Below are 19,072 nucleotides of genomic sequence, written 5' to 3' on the forward strand. Positions count from 1 at the left end.
ATCTTTGGAAAGATACACAAGTCTCCAGCAACTGCCTCCAGGGACATTTTTGCTCTATTTCCTTTTCTTCCTTGTGATTTTATTCAAAAATTGAATTTTTAAAGTGATCTGATCCAAGGGGGAAAAGAAAGACACTGAATCTGCAACAAGGACATCACAACGGCCATTCTAGTCTCAGCGTTCATAAAACGGTTGTTCTTCGTCTTTCTCAAACTCAGGTTGCCATGACAGCATCACCGTTTTCCTCCCACTGAGCTGTGTCAGGCACAGGTCAGACACCATCGTTGTCCACACGAGAGACTGCAGCACAATCAAGCATTTGCTCGTACTTATGTTTGTCAGTGTAAAGATAAATGAAGTAAATAAAAATAACAGTACATGATAGAAGCAGGGAGTTGCTGAGCCATCTTGTGGATAAGAAAAACGCTTCACAGGAGGATGTATCAGAGAGACATGATTTGTCCAGCGGCAGTGAGGAAGCAGGGATGTGGAGGCAATGAGGAATACGTTATTGTGACTCCAGAGGTACCACTGCAGACCTGGGGTCAACCCTCATCACACACACCCCCCGGTTCACCAGCTTACATACCTTGAGTTGAGGAAATGGATGTATTTCACTAGTATGCACCAGCGATCCTCACAGCATACGATTACAATTAAAATGAAAGTTGCCCCCCATTGTAGAAGTGACACCGAGGCATTAAAGGGCATCACTGAAAAATGTCTGGGCACTGGTTTAAGCGGGTTGAGTGTTTCAGGGTCAAAAGAAGCCTTTTGTCAGGAAGCATGGGTTTAATATGGTTTAGAAACTCCGTCAAATGCCATTAGATTTCCCACTGTAAGCAAGTCAGGTTCCTACGAAATGATAGTAAAAATATTTGACACTGGAAAATTGAAGTGGTACTTGCCTACTGTTGGATCGCCATCAGAGACCAAAATGATCAGAGAGACCGAGTTGGGGTCTAACAGTCCCAAGTTATTGGCTTCATTCAAAATAAAGATGGCCCTCAGTAGTGCTTCGTTGATATTTGTACCTGAAATGGAAATACAATGTGCTGCTCAGTTGTATGATCTTTCTTTGCACAGAAACAATCGTATTTTGGGCTCAAGTTCATCTGTCTGGTGATCACTTGTGCATAATTTACCAGGTACCCAAGTCATTTGATTGCTTTTCCCAAGGGACAGCAATTTTGCCCAGGCTGGAGTAAAATACTCACTTTGGAGTAAACGATTCCCTTAGCCCTTTCAAAGCACCAGTCCATGATTTGGGGAAACACCAAATAGAAAGTATTTAAACCAGCCTTGCTGATCGACTTGGACACGGTTCTGCAGACACTTACCATTTTATGCTATGCAAGTAATGAGAAGATGACTGTCACTTATGGATATCCTTTTCTGAGGAGGGTTGGAATAATTAAAAACTTGTGTGGGATGGGTTGGTTATGTGTTGTACTCTCGCCACGAGCTTAGTATTCGTCATTTAATAACAAATGTATTATTTAAGGCAGACCATCGCAGACCGGGCAAAGTGCACTGTGGTCGGGAATAACATTTCTTCAGTGAATCAAGATTCGAACCCTCGCTGGGAGTAGGTGACACCCACTCACCCCCACTGGGCTGGATTTTCTCAATATACTTCTTGGCATCTGTGACCTGTGTTTTACTTGCTGAGACTAAATCATTTCTCCAGGTGCGCACGTTGTGGTTGAAATCAACCACTGAGAATTGGTCATCAGTTCTCAAGTCATCCAATATGGTCTTCATTGCTTCCACCGTCTGTCCCAAAAGAGAAAGGAGAAGGGTCTCATCACGTATGCTTTAAGCCCGAGAAGAAAAGAGGAAGACCAATATTTCATCCTTGTCATCTTTCAAGTACTGACTCAAGCTATAGATCTTGAAGAAAACCTCTTAACTCCACCTCAGTAAACACAGACCTACCTCTCCCTTACTCTGAACACAGACTGTCTGCATTTTGAGACGTAAACTTTGGGTGACTTACTTTGTTATGCACAAATACTTTGACTCATCCTACTTTACATCAAGGATCACAGACTTCAGGTGCCCCTTTTGTGGAGCCTGAAAAGCAAACGCGTTTCTCAAGTCTATCTACTCACCCACTCTCTTAAACTACTACTTCTCGTCTTTCTCTTCAAACCACCAACACCTTCCTGCAAATGGCACTCCTGATTCTTTTTTTTATTTTATTTTATTAGTTTCAGGTGTACAAGACAAGGTAATACTTAGACATTCATCATTTATATCCCTTACACTGTGGACCCCCCTCCCCCCAACCACTATCCCTCCGACCTCGCACTGAGCCATCACATTATATATATAAAATTATAGTTGGCATTCATTATTGTTTAGCTTCTGATTCTTAATACACTACTCTTTTCTTTTTTTAAAAAGCTTTTTTCATAACACCACCATTGACAATACTTCTAAGTTTACTTATTATATTTATTGTCTATTCTCTGTCCCCCTTCCTGTAGAATGTAAGCTCCATAAGCTCCATGGGGGCAGGGATGACTGTTTTAAAAATGTTTTTGGTTGATTTTGTTATTGGTGAACTAAGTGCCTGATACATAGTGGGTGCTTAATAAATATTCATTAAAGGAAGGAAGGAAGGAAAGAAGGAAGGAGTGAAGGAGTGAATGAGCTGCTGTATTAGAGCAGTGGTTCTCAACTGAGGGCAGTCCCTCCACCCACATATCCCAGGTGCCATTTGGCAATGTCTGAAGACATTTTTGTTTGTCACGATTGAGGGGGTGGTGCTACTGGCAACTAGTGGGTAGAGCCCTGGACACTGAAACATCCCACAACGTACAGAGCAGCCCCTACAACAAAAAATGATCCAATCCAAAATGTCCGCAGTGCCACTGCTGAGAAACCTGGTGTTGGCATATGAGCACAGTGTGTAGGGGCCCTATCTTTTCCTTCTTTTTGATCCTAGAAGAGTAGTGAACACTTGCGAGGTCAGAAATGGTTGCTGAACAAATGAAGGAAAGAACGAATGAGTGAATGAATGACTAAATGGATAGTTGCTTGTTCAAATTGTTTGGATGGATGGATGGATCGATGAATTAAAATATGAAATTTCCTTGTTTGCTTTTTAGAACTGCATCCATTTACGACTGAATAAGCCTATGTTGAACTCCAACGTGGAAGACATAAGACAGGGTGGACACCCTCACCGAATTACAGTATAATTAGAAAAGGTTTGCATATAACAATGTCAGAGTTACTGGTGAACAAGGGCAAGATATTCAAGTAAAACGTTATGCAGAAGGACCACTGTTCTGCTTCATCAAACAGCATAGTGATCAGAGTGAGAAGAGGCTATACTGAGATAAATTTTTCAGAAAGGTGCCTTTTGAGATAAATTTCCGTTGTTCCCACATAAGCCTCCCAGTCGGTGTTGCTTTGTTACAGCAGCCCAAACGGTCTAAGTGCTGGGGTTGGGGGCAGGAGAAATGAAATGACTGTATTGTTGAGAGGGATCCCAGGAGGCAGGGCTGCCACGTATCACTGCCGACAGGGCTACTTACTTGTTTCATTTTTACTCCCCACATGGATCCACTGACATCAATGACAAACAGGATGTTTTTGGGAATTGGGTCCATGTTCTCAGGAGCAAAAAAGTGGACAAAATATCCGTTAAACACCTGAAAGACAGAATACATGTGTGGGCCAAACCGTTGTCAATCCACTGAGAGGGCAGGCATCATGGTGATCAGGAGGCGTGAGGATCCTCAAAAGGAGAACCACGGTGGCAGCTTGGTGTCCATCTTCTCGCCCTCCTTCCTGCTCCCTTCTTCCTTTCCTGTGAAGGTCCCAACCTTCTCGCAGGTTAGCGGCCCCCAGGGTATTTCACTCTGTTCCTCTCCCCTCCACTCCACCCAGTCTCCACTGACAGCCTCTGTTCCAGGCACCCTGCTCGCCATCATGGGCCAAAGGGGAACCAGACAAGAGACAGTTTGCAGCTCCAGTGTTCAGTGCTGCAATCAGGAAAATAAAGCTCTCAGAACACCCTGTGGAGGAGCAGCTCATTCTGACGGGGGAGTCTTTCTCAAGGAAATGACATCTACATGAGACTTGAGTGTGAGTTTGAAGTTAGCCTGCCAGGGCGGGGTTTGGGCCAGGTTGGGGCGGGGTATGGTTGGGGTGGAGAGTTCCAGACAGTGCAGCCCTGGCCATGAGAGAATATGGCACGCTTGGGGCTCTGTGAGTGGGACCACAGAATTCAAGAATCCAGGAATCGGGGAGGATCATGATGGGCCTTTATGGGTGTTCTCGGGAGTGTGGATTGTTCCTGAAGAGAAGGGGAGGCCACTCCAGCTGGATTCCACTGGAAGCTGTAATGACTGGCTCCCCTCATTCTCCTCCCATGTCCTCTGGTTGCTCTGCCAGGACATTATAGGATCCATCCAGCTCTAGGGTGTGTGGCTGTGGACACCTCCCTGCCTCCCTGGGAGGACAGGCTTTTTGGTACCCTCCAAGGATGCTTACGTTAGCACCGGGGGAAATACACACACCGAAGACATGACAAAGGGGGAAGGAAACTCTTCGGGAACTCTCCCAATGAACATCGACCCTGGAATTCAACATTGGCCCAGATCTTTCTCTAGGCTTTTGTTGTTCATCCTCCCAGCCCCATAAATTCTCTGCTTTCTGTGACAGTCTAGTTGCAAAGGGCCTGGGAACGTCATCCAAAACTCCCATTTTGTGATTTTCTATTGTTTCTATGAGGCCCAGAAGTACCTTTCTGGAACAAGGACATGAGATCCAATGACGCTTTATCCAGTTTTCCTGACGTGAAATGCTTAGCGACACTTAGGGAAATAAGATTTCAGCCCCTTTTCTGCAGCCTTGACACTTTGCCTTGGCAGCTGCAGTTACTCAGAGGCCAGGGAGTTTGTTCAACAAGAAACAGTGACCTCAGCGGGGTGGTTCTCCTAGGGCCTGTGTGCACCCACCTCAAGTTCTCCGGCTTTCTCTTCTCTGTGTACGTCGTACACCACCACCAGCTCTCCGTCCACCGCAGTCTCAGAGCAGTTGGAGCATTTTCTTTGCTGTGCTACCGTGGGCTTGAAGGAGACATGTGCCTGGAAAGAACGGTGATGTCAGAGCCCGGGCTCTGGCCCCAGCCCTCTGCAGGTGAGGGGCTGACTGACAGCTGCACCTCCTCACGCCCACAGGTAAAGAGGTATGACCCAATGACCCATGGCTGTTCTGCATCAGTTGTCCTGTTACTGATGAATAGGACAGTGGCAAGGCATGTGAGGGGAACATCTGCCAGTCTGCGAGGCTGTTGGCCAAGTTTCAGACCCTTCTAAGAGACTCAAAGAATTCCTCCCTTCCCCCATGGAAGAAATGGTTACCCAGCTCTAGAAAGTTTGTGAAAAGTTTTTAGAGGAATTTGACTCCTCCATACTTGGGTATTATTGGCCACGAAGGCAGAGAGAATTAAGCTGAATATCTCTTGCTGTGATTAAAGAAAATCTACCATATATAAAACCTGTCTTTTAGTTACTGGTCAAGCAGATGACTTCGGTGAAATGGGACTCCAAAAGGGATAATCACTGATCAAAATGAAACAATTGGGAGTTTTGTTTTGTATGTCTGTGGAAGACCCGACACTTTGCTCAGGGGTCACTGCTTCTTCATATAGTTCTTTCAGCTCAATACCTGACTGCTTTCTAATTCCCCAGAACACAGGAGGTAAGTGGAACCCATGTCTAACGGTCACTTAGACTCTTGGCAACATGCGGTGCCCATGGTACCTTCTGGTGTCCTTTAGAAATGACTGGAACACCATCAAAGTGACCATCCGATGTGTCAGGAACATGAAGAAATTTCAATCCCTGAGGCTCAATAATCCACACATCTACCTAGAGATGGGAAAGAAAATACTCAAAGCATCAAAACATCTTTCAAGTCTTTTTGAGCAAGAGGTACAATTACTAAGTTCTCTGCTGCTTTTCTCATCTTCAAGTTTTTCCAAAGACCCAGCATGGCTCCATGATGACCCTTACGGAAATAAGATTTCTGCACATTCTTTAAATTCTGTGGGATGTGATCCGTCTTATCATGGAGGCTGAAGACCCTTTGGGCAACTCAGTGCTTACCTTAAATTGCTTCCTTTCTCTAAGATTTAATTCCCTGTCTCATTCTAAATTTCTATTCTATTCTATTCTATTCTATTCTATTCTATTCTATTCTATTCTATTCTATTCTATTCTATTCCATTCCATTCCATTCCATTCCATTCCATTCCATTCCATTCCATTCCATTCCATTCCATTCCATTCCATTCTTTATTCCATTCCATTCCAACTATCCCATCCCATCCCACTCCATCCCATCTAATCGCATCCTAAGAGCACGCATGTTGTTAGGAAGAAAGCCATTCTGTAATTTACTCTGTAGATCTGTCAATAACAGACCATTCTCCTCACACCCTGTCCTTTTTATTACTTTCCTGTCTTCTTGTTTTGAGCAGAGCTAATAGGAGCAACTCCCTTTTCGCAATCCTTTTGGCAATCCTTGGCAAAACCATAGTCATATCTTCACTTCTCTCTTTCTACTTTAAGTGCTGTGCTGAGCACTTCACATGTATGAATTTGTTTAACTCTCACTGACATAATTATTATTTGTTATTGTTCTCACTTGTTATTTTTCATTTTACTGATGAATAGAAACTGATTCAGAGTGACGCAGCTCCTAAGTGGCTGAGCCACCCTTCATACCTGGGGCCCAAGCTCTTAATACTTTGCTCCCTACTTCTTGACTTTCATCAGCTTCATCTTTTCAGTTGACACTGCCACAGTACTCTTCAGCCCCATGACAAAATATGTGATAGTACCCTTTTCGTAGCTGAAAACATGGACACTCAGGATAACTTGTCCCACGTCAGAAGGCTGGTGTAGCGGGTTGAATAGTGACCCCCTCACCCCCCCCCAAAAATGGTATGTCTACATTAAGTCCCTGGGACCTGTGAGTGTCACCTATTTGGAAAAGGGTCTTCACAGACGCAGTTAAGAATCTCGAGATGAGATCATCCTGGACTACCCAGTGGGCCTAAATCCAGTGACAAATGTTCTTATAAGACATAAGGCAGAGGGAGATTTGGGACACCCAGAGGAGGCGATGTGACCACAGAGACGGAGATTGGAGTGATGTGGCCATAAGGCCACACGTCAAAGAATGCCAGCAGCTGCTAGATAACACAAGAAACAAAGAATAGATTCTCTCTTCCAGCTTCCCCTGCCAACAGCTTGATTTCAGGCTTCTGTTCTCCAGAACTGTAAGAGAATATATTTGTGTTGTTTGAAGCCACCCACTTTGTGGTCATTTGTTACAGCAGCACTAGAGAACTGACACAGCAAATAAGCAGCTGAGCGGCAACTGGAATCTGTAAGGCAGTGGCCTGGTGGACTCCAAACCCAGAACCTTTACAGCACAGCACACTGTTTTGCACAGTGAGTGGCATCAAACACCACAAAGAGTAGTGACTGACAGAGCCGTAAGAGGACGGCATCACCGCACACCCTGCAAACCCATGCTTACCTCCAAATGTTTGGCCAGGCGTCCCGGCTGCAGGTGAAGCCTATGTTCATAGGATCCCAGCTTCCTCCACTTCACTTCCTGGTAGTGAAGTTCAAACTGCACCTTTGCTCCAGGGAGGACGTTCACTTCAGTTTTGAAGTTCTCCATATCAAGAGCCCGGCTCCTAAAGATGTGAGCCCCCGATGTAAGTCATCACACGTGTGATCAAGCACACGCCCCAGAATCTAGGCAGAGGGCATCCAGACTTTCCTGGCCAATCACACCTGCTCAACTGTTCATGAAAGTGAACAGTAGGTACAACAGAGATCCCTGAAACTTCCAGAGAAACTTCATTCCAAACTTAAAACCAACGCTTTCTGTCTCCTCTCCTACTTGATCTTTTTCTTCCAGAGCTTCTTACAGACTTGAATGTCATTTGCGCAAAGCTACTGGTTATTGCTCCACATTATGTGCCAGGAACTTGACACATGTCATCTTTAATAAAGCAGCTCTTCAAGAGAGATATCAGTACCCTCGTTTATCAGATGATAACCAGTGAGGCTAATAGAAAATTAGTAACCTGTGAAGAACATGGGGCTAGTGGATTGCAGGGCTGGGACTCAAACCCAAGTTTAGAGTACTCCAAATACAGCACACATTTCCTCTGCTGCATTGGAGACACATTCTAGGAATTCTTTCTATTGCTGAAAATCTTCAGAAATTATTTCATCAAATTGAATATGTATTCCCAGCACAAGGCCTTAATTAGTCATGTACATATCAAATCCAATGTCAGCATTGATCTTGAGGTGTCTATGGTTTTAAAGAGAAATGATCAAATGAGGGTGATTTGAGCATTAGGATAAACAATGAATGACTTTTAAAAATTAAATGACTAAATAAGCAAGGTGGAACTGTGATAATGAGCCCATTGGGGGTCGGGGAAGTACCAGGGGGAAGTGAGCCGGAGATATCAGGTAGCTGAAGAAAAAGACAAGCGTGGCCCAGAGCACTCCTTAGAAGCAGAGCACATGGGGAGAGGCCTTATTATCTGGGGAGGGGGCTAGAAGGAGAGCTCGACCGTCTCTGTTGTAGCCTCAGGACCGACAAGAGTTTCCCTTACAAATAAATATTTGTGGAATAGGTGAATGGATGATGTGGTCAAGGTGATGGGTGAAGAGGGCAAAATGTTATGTAAAGATAAAAGAACCAATTAACCTGGATCCACCCTGCAGGTGTTCCCTCTACTTGGAATTTCTTCTCTTCTTTCTCCACCTCAATGAATTATTTTAATCTACTTGGGCTCAGCTCCAACATCACATCCCCTGCGACGATTTTCTGGATTCACAGACAGAATTGTATACTTGAACTCCCATAGGGTTTTGTACCCTCTCTACGTTGGCACTTACCCCGTTATATCTATTATAGTTACCAATATATTACATAAACGAGGAGGAGGAGATGAAGAAACAAAGGGTGGCAGGATATGGCAGAAAATTAGACATGCAGTGTGAGGAGGGGTGGTTGAAAATTTCTTTGAAGTTTCTTGCTTGAGAGGCTGCCTTTTAGAGGGTGGTTTGGCATTCCCGGTGTCTTATTTAAGATTATAAGGAGAAAAACATAAACAGAATCTAAGCTAAGTAAGTGGTGCTGAAAAAGGCTTACCCCATAAAAGTAAGGCAGAACACGTCATTAAAACAAATTCCAAACTTTTATCTCTGTATACAGTCGACCCTTGAACGATGCGGGAGTTAAGGGCACCGACCCCATGCAGTCCAAAATCCAAAATCCGCTGTAATTTTTGATTCTATAGTCAGCACTTCCTATCCACAGTTTGGTATCCACAGATTTAACCAGCTGTGCATCAAAAATGGTGTTTTCGATCCCCTGTTGGGAATCTGCGGTTGGGAATGCAAAAATACTGCTTCTTCCGAGGCTGGCTGAATCCCCAGATGGAAGTGTAAGCGGACTTTCACAGTTCAAACCCGTGTAGCTCAAGCGTCAACTGTCTAAGGTAAGTGTTGTCACCAGAGCACCAATATTTCTGTAGTTCCTCTACCGCACTCTTACCAAGTCAATATTTAGCTAGAGAACATCCATCTGGCTGCAAGGCAAGCTATGCAAGGATAACTTACTTGTTGCAGAGCGGCCTAAGGGAAGTAGAAATGGGGACACCTAACCCTTCTTAAAGGTTGTGTGACTTTCTGTGTCTTTGAGGGAAGGGACTGAGCAGAGGCAGCAGTTGGAATAAAGACACGCCTGGGCCTCACCTCACCAATCCAGCGGTTTTGCCTTTTGCTTTGGCCTGTGAGTACAGTGCTCGGCCGACAGTTTTCTCCTTAATGGAACTGGTGAACGTCGTGCCGTCTACAGACCTAGAAAATGATGGAAAGACACCAGTGGGTCTGAATAGTAGATTTAGCAAAACAAATAAAAAACAAGCTAGCATGCCAACCCAGTGGATTTAATGAATTGATTTCTTTCCTTATGCACCTGTTAGAAACAAAAAGAGAGACATCTGGGTATTTTGTAGATAGGAGCACCTTTATCTGACAGTGTGATTTACAAGGGTCAGGTAGGTTCCCAGCCTAGAAGCTTTCCCTTACTACTGTTGCTTGCGTTTAAAGTTTTTCTTCATTTTCGAGTTTTACCCTTCAGATTAAGCATTGTTCTCTTTGGGTATCGCTTTTGAATCACAGATGTGCCTAGGAGAGGTGAGTGGTAAGTCATGAGTGATCCAGCTTACATTTGTTTTCTAAGGTCAGTCATCTAGGAGTTATGGGTGGGTCTGGCATAGCCAGGGGCGTTTTGCTCTCCTGCAAAGGTGGCAGAGAGGAAAGAAACATGAGGAAGGTGCTGGTGAATGAACTCTTTGCAAAGTTTTTGTTTATCTCTCTGACACCTTTCTTGGGGACTTCTCGCTGCATCTCCAGCTCTACCCACTTGACTTTTTACTGGCTGTCGTCTAATCCGGTCAGAACAGTGCAATCACAGAATTTTGGAAATGAAAGGGAATTTATGGCACTCAAATAGGCAGTGTCTCTCTCCCAGAAGGAACTTAGGAATGCGTGGAAAGGTTTTGGGTTATTCTGATGACAGAGGGCACCAAGAATGCTAGACATTCTGCAATGTGAGGGACAGTTTCACTAACATTTTCCTGCCCCAAATGTCAATAGCATGCTTGCTGAAGCACACTTCTAGGTTCGCCTCTTTAGATGAGAGAAACTGGAGCCAAGGAGGCAAGTGACGTGCTCAAGGTCACACAGTTGGTCAGAGACCGAGCTAGAACTAACTGGACCCTAGGTGTCAAGGTCAGCACTGTTTCCATAAAATCATGCTAAGTTTCAAAGACCAAAAAGTCTTTAAGACAAAAGAAAATCAGGTCTAATGGTAGAATATTTGGAACCTTTATAAAAAGGCAGAAGAAATATTTTGGATATGGAGGTCTGCACAACTCATATTAAACTCTGATAATATAAGCAGCTATCTTCTCTGGTCTTATAAAGTCAGCTCCCACCCAATGTAGAGAGAGACCAAAATAAATGTATATTCACAATTCTGTCTTTCATCCCCTCAAATCTGTGGAATGAGATGGGGAGGGAAGGAAAGAATAAAGAAAAACAGAAAAAAGATATTCCTAGAATAAATTCTGGTTATGCGATTTAAAAATAAAAATGTATTAACATAGTTTTAAATATAATTTTTCAGACATGGTGTTCCAAACTATCACTATGTAAAAGCTTTCCTTTCTATAGTTGCTTTTTAGAAAAGGCTACTGAAAAAAATTTTTAAGTACATTTCTAAGCCGATTCAAAGAATACCAATTCAAAGTCACATGATGCCTTTTCCCCACCTACTTTTCTTGTTTAGAAAAGAGTTAACTGGCTCTGCAGTTTGTAGAAGCCAACATGCGTGGTATTTGAACACTTTATTTTATTTGTTCACTGTTATCATTGGTGTATGAAAGACAATAGCAGATGAGAGATAACTCAATAAAAGATCTTTAACAATAACCAGACTGTATGCAGAGCATTTGCTCTGTTCTAGGCAACTTGAGAAGGTCACTGACTAAGTGGAGCACACTCTGGTGACGGCCACCCGAAGGGTCAGAGGATAAAGTGCCATCTAGTCATTTGGAGGAACAGGGAACGTTTAGTCTTGATAAACAAAACTGCCAGGTGGGACAAGGTAACTAAGGTAACAGCCTTCACTCTTTGAAAGGCATTGGAGTGGTTTACAATTTTTCATTTATTGTGGAAATCTTCCAACATACACAAAATAGAGAAAATTATATAAGAAACCTCGATGAAACTGTCACTGAGCTACACCGTTATCAATATTCAGCCAATCTCAGTAATCTGTACCCCCACTCTCTCCACCTCGATTATTTTGAAGCCAGTCTCGGACAGGATATAATTTCATCCTTGAACACTTCAGTATGTGTTTTGTAGAGAATGAAAAAGAAATTTGTGAGTAGAAGTAGAGTCACTGGGTAGAAAATGAAACAGATTTCAATGAAGTATAAGAAATAATGCTAACAAACCCATCAACCACTGCGTGGATTACCCGGGGAGGTAGTGAGTTTGTCATTAAGGAGATATTTAAGTTAAGACTGGATAACCCACATGTCAGTGGAATACACAGAGGAATTCAATCACTGGATAGATGATCCTGAACTGCTCTACACCCAAGGTTTCTTGGAAGCCAGGGCAACTCCATATATTTCTCTCCCCCAAAGGAAACACGTTACAATGTAAGTACTTGGGAGGTGGTCACCGTAGAGATGCTTTAAGTTTGCGTTAAGGTAATTAGACATGAAAGCCAATCCTTCACAAATTCCGATTTCTTTGATCAGAAACGAATTATTGGGATCCATTTCACGATGACCCTTGACATCCAGTGGGTCCACAGCTCTGAGAGTGAGAACCCCGGAACAGTTAACCGTGAAGATCCACTCTGACTGACTACGAGGGTGGAGCGTATCCAAGTTCTGTTCTGTGCAGGAAGGAGTTACTCACATGGAGAAGTTGGAGATGAAGGCTCCTTTGGGAATCTGAACATCGAACACGACATTCTGGGGCTGCGGGGAGTTGTTCACTACTTTGGTCTGGATCATGGTGGTGGCCATACGAGAAGTAATAGTGGACTGCACTTTGTAGCTGTAAAGAGTTACTGGATCGACATCTTCCTGTAATTGGCAAGAAAGGGTAACTGTAATTTTTCAGAGAAAAATTACACAGAACTTCACTGCCTGTTTGATGTTAAGAGCAGTCCGTTTAATTAGGAACAATTCTAAGCCACCATTAAGCATATTGCTCCGGTATGATTACTCATTCTCCTAACTTGAAATACCCCCTAGCAGAAGTCTGCCTTTGTTTGGAGATGCCTTTCCGCTCTACGATTCTATCAATAATGATCTTTAAAATTAGAATCCAAGTAGAAAATAGTTGTGGGAAGCAAGATTGGATTGAGAAAGTCCAGGAAATAACTTCAAATGTGTGGCCATAGCAAGGGAAGGATACAGGATTGCAGGGTTGGCGGGGGACCCTTGCTGTATCTCCAGAGTGGGGCACAACAGGGGTATGGTGGGCTGGAAGACAAGTGTGGTCCCCATATTGCTATCTACTGTCTTCAACCTTATCTGTTACAATTTCATCTTCTCCCGGTCCTCTTCTCCTTCCCCCAATGAAAATATGCAAACACTGATGGACGTGAACAACAAATGGAATATCATGACAAGAAAATGTTATTCTGATGCAATTATTAGTCCAACGCTCTTTGCCAGGTCCTTCTCTACTGATTTAAGGCAGCTCTGGTGTAAAAATCACTGCAGTATATTCAAAGGCAAGATGCTGCTAACACACATCTTTTAGGAGGTGCCTGAGAATTGCCAGCTGCTTCAGGGCTGTGGTAATTAGGGGACCTGTTCGATTTTGCTTTTTTCTCCAAAAGGATTTACTTATTTCAGTAGTGAGTATCATCCCGCAAACTTTGTCATCCAAGATGAGACCTTATAGCTCGATAACATGCAGCTCGCCTCCAGCTAAGATAAGTTATTTGTCCTGCCTACCCCTCAAACCTGTGCTTCTCACAGATTCTATCAGTTCAGAGCAGGAAGCCAATGCAAACCACTTCCTTTTGACGTTTTCTTGCCACGGGAAGGACGACTTTGAACAGATCAAGGAATCTGGCTGTTTCATGTTTAAGAGTTCGTTTCCCACACTCATTCTTTTTTACCCTCTTAAGCTATAAGGTGTCATATTTTAAATGAAAACTGTCAAGTTGGAATAAATACATATACTTGGATGAAATCTATGTTGTTGCCAAACGCTGAGAAAATAAAGAGAGAGGACATTTTCAGCTCTCCGTGACATCACTTCTGGCTACATGTACACAGTGCTCTTTCATGCTGAGTTTTAGACACACTTCCAAACAGAATTGGGCAAGGGGGTATTTCGAAAATCTGATAAATGCTCTTAGAGAGGGAGACAAAGAAAGCAGCAAGACGGATTTCTAGATAATAGGTAACAGAAAAATCATTCAGGTTTCAATTTTTAACAAAATCAAAGTAAACTTACCACCGTTTCTCCAGATTCTCCAGAAACACTTCTCTGTGAAAGGAAGTTAGATAATCATTCTTCAAAAGTGTGTTACTTATTACCTTGGTGGAAAAAACTGCTTTCTCTCAGTCGAAAGAATTTTTTTCCCTTCACTACTGAGTTGTAATTCAGTCACTGGAGCTGAGATATAAATATCAAACATTCTGAAATACTGTTTTCCCACTGGTGTGTTTCTCTGAACAAACTTCTCAGCCAGCATTGGGTTACATGCACATCATTTTTGATATAATGCTAAAACAAATGTTTTTAAATGAAAATATTCAACCAAATGCATGCTGAGAAGGGCATGTGGCCTCTATCCTATTTGTCTGACTGATATTTTTATTCAGTTGAGTAGTTATTGGGATTGCCTCATTCTACCATGGTGCTCTGGCCATGCGATCCCCTCTGTCTGTGGTGCTCTATTTACCAGATTCCCTTTACCCCCTACCCCCGTGTAACTAACTCCTACTCATCCTTCAGATCCCAGCTCTGGCAGAATTTTCTCAGTGACGTTCTCTCTGACCCCCTCCTGCCTCATACCAGGTAATCTTCTTTTACTAAGCGTTTCGTAGCCTCATAGCCCTTCTTTCAAAGTGAGAGGGTCGGAATACATGTTCTGTCATCCTCCATTAGACTAAGCTACACGAGAGTGGGGATTTCGATGTATTTCCTCCTTGGTGTAGCCAAACGATGTGACTGGCATGTGGAAAATTCTGTACACTAACCACTATGTTAGGGAATTATTCACAGGAAGGATTGTCCTGTGGGCATGGAAAGCTGAACAGCTTTAGTGATGGGTGCACATTTAACGTCTAATGTATTTTAACACAATAAGTCAGGTGTTGGATATAAGCTTAACTTGCCTGATGTGGGGTGAACTGAGGTTTTAGGGGGTGTTATGTGACATAGTGAGGGCAACGGCTGCCTTTTTTAAAGACTTTTTTGAGTGCAGTTCTCAATGAGGAAGGTTTCTCTTTTGAGACTAGATAAAGACCTTGACACGAGGGTTTACCTGTTGGGTTTTAATATTATTGGTCTACAAAAAAACCCTGGACTTTTAGAGAGTCAGAAATTCATACCCATACAAAATAAATCATCAGTCAGCTTAGCATTGCTCCCATAAATACCAGCTCCCCATGTTCTCTGAGCTACTCCCCAAGACAGCAGTGACCAGAAGGAGAATGTGTGGCTGCAGTGGGACATGCCTGCTACCGCTGGGATAGGGAATACCCTCCTAAGAAGAAATTCTTCCTTATAAAGCAGTAAAATCATCCCATAATCTTAAAATGTGAAGAAAACACGTAGCTGTATATCCTTTAAGGGACAAGGGAAACCGTTATGGTTTGGGGGCTCACGGACAGCAGTAGGTCTCACTTGATTTCACCTTGACGGTGCTACTGCCCTGGTGTAAAACCAGTGGGCTCTTCTCTGCTAAAAAACAAGCTCTTGAGAAAATCCAGCACAAGACATCTTAGTCCGTCTCCTCCTTCTTTAATCATGATCTCTCACTGATTTTCCGTTTGGGAACTTAAGACTTACTATACCTGGTACCTCCGGTTCTCTGGCACAAATTGAAATTTGCCCGGGGCCAGTTCCACAAGATCTCCATATTCTGCAAACTTAAACAAGAATTTAGGATATTTATTTCTATTAATAACAAAGATTGAGAGCAAAAGAGGCAGCTGGTGACAGGCATAAAGGTATTCATTATATTACTTTACCTTATTTCCTATGTCTCTGGGCAATCTCATATTTTCACACAATGATTTCGTTAACGTATTTATGGTTGCTAGTTATTAAGTGGAAGGAATTCATTTCTGAGTTTGCCAGAAGATGATGGGATGTAAGGTAGGGGACACAGTAACCCAGTGATCGGTCAGATGGGTGCCTGGGGGAGCTATTGAGTAGATCTTAGAGGCATCAACAGTGTCTGTCTGGATAAGTGTGAACCATCATCTAGTGGATTAAAAATGTCGATCTGAAGAGAATATCAGTAAGAAGTGACTGAAAGGCCACAAATACTTTTGGATTTCTTGACTTCAATTCCTGGCTCTGTCATTGAGATTTCCATCACACTCCGTTGGTTTTTAAAGTGTTGGAAAATATGATAGTTTCTTAGCAGACAGAGTGGTTTTCTCCCCCCTCAGAATATGCTGTCCTGTTCTTTGGCATTTTTGTAGGTAATTCACTCTGTGTCTCTTAGGATAGTCCCATAATGCACATTGCTTTTAGCGGATCAAAACAGCTCTTGTATGACTTTCAAAATGACTCAGTCCAAGATTTTCCTTATGTGGGGATGGCCAAGAGACCAAAGAGGAGAACTTGAGCTATGAGATTAATTCCTGCACTCCGCCAGCCCACCTGCCATCTTCCCCTTTAACAGGAATATTCAAAGTGCCTTTAGTACCCAAATCACTGCCAACCTGGGTATGAAAAACAATGGTGCTTTGGTAATGACTTTCCTTACACTCTCAGTACAGAGTGATAATGCCATGTCTTCACCATCATCATTATCATAGTTAATAATTATTGGGTGCTTCCTAGTGCTTGCCCTGTGCTAATTTACACGTCACTTACTTCTCAAATACCCTTTGGATTAGGTCAACTATTATCCCCATTTTTTAGATAAGAAGTGGGCAGCTGTACTCCATAAATGGTATACGATAGGGCCCCCCATTGAACTTAACTTAATCTCACGCGAAACCCTTAATGCTCTTAAAAGGAAAATACACATTCCAGTAATTATAACAGTGAGCACTTCTACTCAGATGAGTGTTATCATAAATTTCCTTTCCACACAGAATACAGATCTTGAATAGCAACAGCCACAGGCTGGTCCTGGAGCATACTTACAAGCCAACAGCAAGGAGGCTTCTAAACGTACTTACTTCTGGAAGTGCATTGGTCGGGATCTTGAAGCCTTGCGCCTCAGCAAGAAAGAACCAGAGGAGAAAGCATGTAAGCCGTTTCATTTTGCTGGGCAGCTTTGCCAAGGTCTGCAGTGCAGCGTCGGGGGAGAATTCCACTCCACACGGACCAAGTTCAAAGGGACAGCAGAGGAATACAGTTCGTTTTTAAACAGTAGAAAAAAGAGAAAGAAAGCTCTCAAACTTTGTTCAAAAATGGGACAAATATTTGTTCTGGAGTTCAAACCTGAGCTGTGGGGGTGGATGGGACACCCGGAGGTTATTCAAACAGCAAAGCGGTAGGCAGTCGCTGGGCTGTGAGAACAAGTCAGGGTCGGATGGATATGAGGCCGCTGCTGCTTTTTCTCTCGCTTCAGCGTTTGCTGATTTCTGTTCATCTTAAAATCAGAGAGACCCAAAGATAAGTGCCATCCTCTTTGAAGGACCAAGAGAGGGAACTATATACTGAGAAACAGAGTCAGAGAGAAAAGAAGCTAAGGGAAGTTTCTGGAAACAAAATCCTTTGATTTACATGAAAGCAAGGACGAATTTAACAAAAGCGGGAGAAGAAACCCTGTCGTTTTCTGAGCAAAGCATTCCTGGTCGGTGCTTTTCCCTCCCTTTGATAACTCAGTACCTGTTACATGTGAACACCGGACACGCCGCCCCGCGGGACACACAGACGCGCTTTTCAGGGAGGACACGTCGCACAAGTGTTTGATTAAGAGACCCGTGTCTGTTCCTTTTGCCTCTGATGAGACTTTGCTCAGGTCGGTGGCGAATCAGTTGTCCCCAGTCCCAGAATCAGGAGAAGGCCAGCCTGGAAGCCGAGTGCGTTATGCGTTTCCGTTCGTAGTCCGAATATAATAATAATGGTAACTAGGATTTATTGAGGAGCCCTTCCTGGTGTCAGGCAGGCCCTTTTACTGTCACGAGCTTCAACCTATAAAAGGGCTGTGTGAGGTGTGTTTGCTTTTTTATCCTCATTACAACGGAGGAAAGTAAAGCTAAGTCATTTAGTCCACATCTCGCACTTACTAGTAAGGGGAGGCTTGGATCAAGGTCAGCCTGACCCCAAAGCGTTTGCCCTTTGTCACTATCCCTAAGGGAGGCAACCTGCCCTGCATCACGGGGTTCAGTGCCCCAGCTGTGAATTTACACTAGAATTTACCTGTTATCCCCAACCTGGGTGGCCAGTCTACTTTTCCTGAGCCTCTGCTCCAGACATCTGCGTGAACAAGGGCTGTGCTGTGGACCCTGATTTGGTCAGGGGGAGACCTGAGCTCCCACGTCCTTTCTGGCAGTTTCCTTCCCCGGAGTGAAACCCATGGCTTCCTGCCCCAAGGTCCTGCTGTGGCACCTGGTCGTGGCCCTGCTGCTGGGAACCACGACTGCCTAAAAGTCCACTCACGCAGGGGAACTTGCACCCGGATGGAAACTGGAAGTCGGCCGCGGCCTCTGACACATGATGAGGTAGGGCTGTTCCCTCCAGATCCCTGAGGATGGTCAGCAGGTCCCCTCGCCCCACAGAGAGTGACCGAGGATCACATAGCACTCAGGACAAGCAGGTCAGTTGTCTGAGGTGGCTTTCTGATTTGGTTTGAAGGGAAATGGTTTCAAGTTTGTTTCAAAAGCAATGCCAGTGAAAAGAGAAAGTTAAAACAATGCCCTAAAAGAGAAACTTACGGATTGAAATATGCAGTATGGTATTTTTAAAACTACCATTTTGTTTATGATAGCCAAGCACATGCCAAAAATAATTTGAAGTGTTGGTTCAAGTACAAAATACAAATAGATTAAATTTATCTGCAAGATTATGAAGGCTTACTGATGATTTTTTTAAACAGTCAACCACATTCTGTCTTTAAAAATTATACTTTATCTCCACGAGAGAAAAACAGATTAAAAGTTGAGATTGCATTAAAATACTTAAAAACAGGGACTACAAGGTTGGCATCTGGTTAAAATATATGTCATTGAAAATAATAAAAAGAAAGTTAGAAAACATAATTAAAT

At 43.4% G+C, this 19,072-nt stretch overlaps 1 protein-coding gene across 3 annotated transcripts in view; it reads right to left on the reverse strand.

Annotated features, from left to right (window-relative positions):
- Positions 1-17,996, reverse strand: part of ITIH2 (inter-alpha-trypsin inhibitor heavy chain 2) — a 33,041-nt gene extending 15,045 nt beyond the window's left edge. Inside the window, exons 1-12 of one of the 3 annotated variants that reach the window (XM_081053777.1) lie at positions 17,694-17,996; positions 17,039-17,454; positions 15,695-15,769; positions 14,127-14,159; positions 12,567-12,736; positions 9,819-9,923; positions 7,570-7,732; positions 5,784-5,891; positions 4,977-5,105; positions 3,549-3,665; positions 1,608-1,776; positions 909-1,034 (exon numbers count right to left, since the gene is read on the reverse strand). In XM_081053777.1, the coding sequence (XP_080909903.1) occupies positions 909-1,034; positions 1,608-1,776; positions 3,549-3,665; positions 4,977-5,105; positions 5,784-5,891; positions 7,570-7,732; positions 9,819-9,923; positions 12,567-12,736; positions 14,127-14,159; positions 15,695-15,769; positions 17,039-17,122 (1,279 nt within the window). In that variant the 5' untranslated portion in view covers positions 17,123-17,454; positions 17,694-17,996. Of the gene's footprint in view, positions 1-908; positions 1,035-1,607; positions 1,777-3,548; positions 3,666-4,976; positions 5,106-5,783; positions 5,892-7,569; positions 7,733-9,818; positions 9,924-12,566; positions 12,737-14,126; positions 14,160-15,694; positions 15,770-17,038; positions 17,455-17,693 lie in introns of those variants that run through there. The other 2 variants (XM_081053778.1, XM_081053779.1) reach the window with 2 other exon arrangements.
- Between the last annotated feature and the right edge of the window lie 1,076 nt (positions 17,997-19,072).

This window comes from Rhinolophus hipposideros, assembly GCF_964194185.1.
Source record: "Rhinolophus hipposideros genome assembly, chromosome: 1".
NCBI classification, from domain to species: domain Eukaryota; kingdom Metazoa; phylum Chordata; class Mammalia; order Chiroptera; family Rhinolophidae; genus Rhinolophus; species Rhinolophus hipposideros.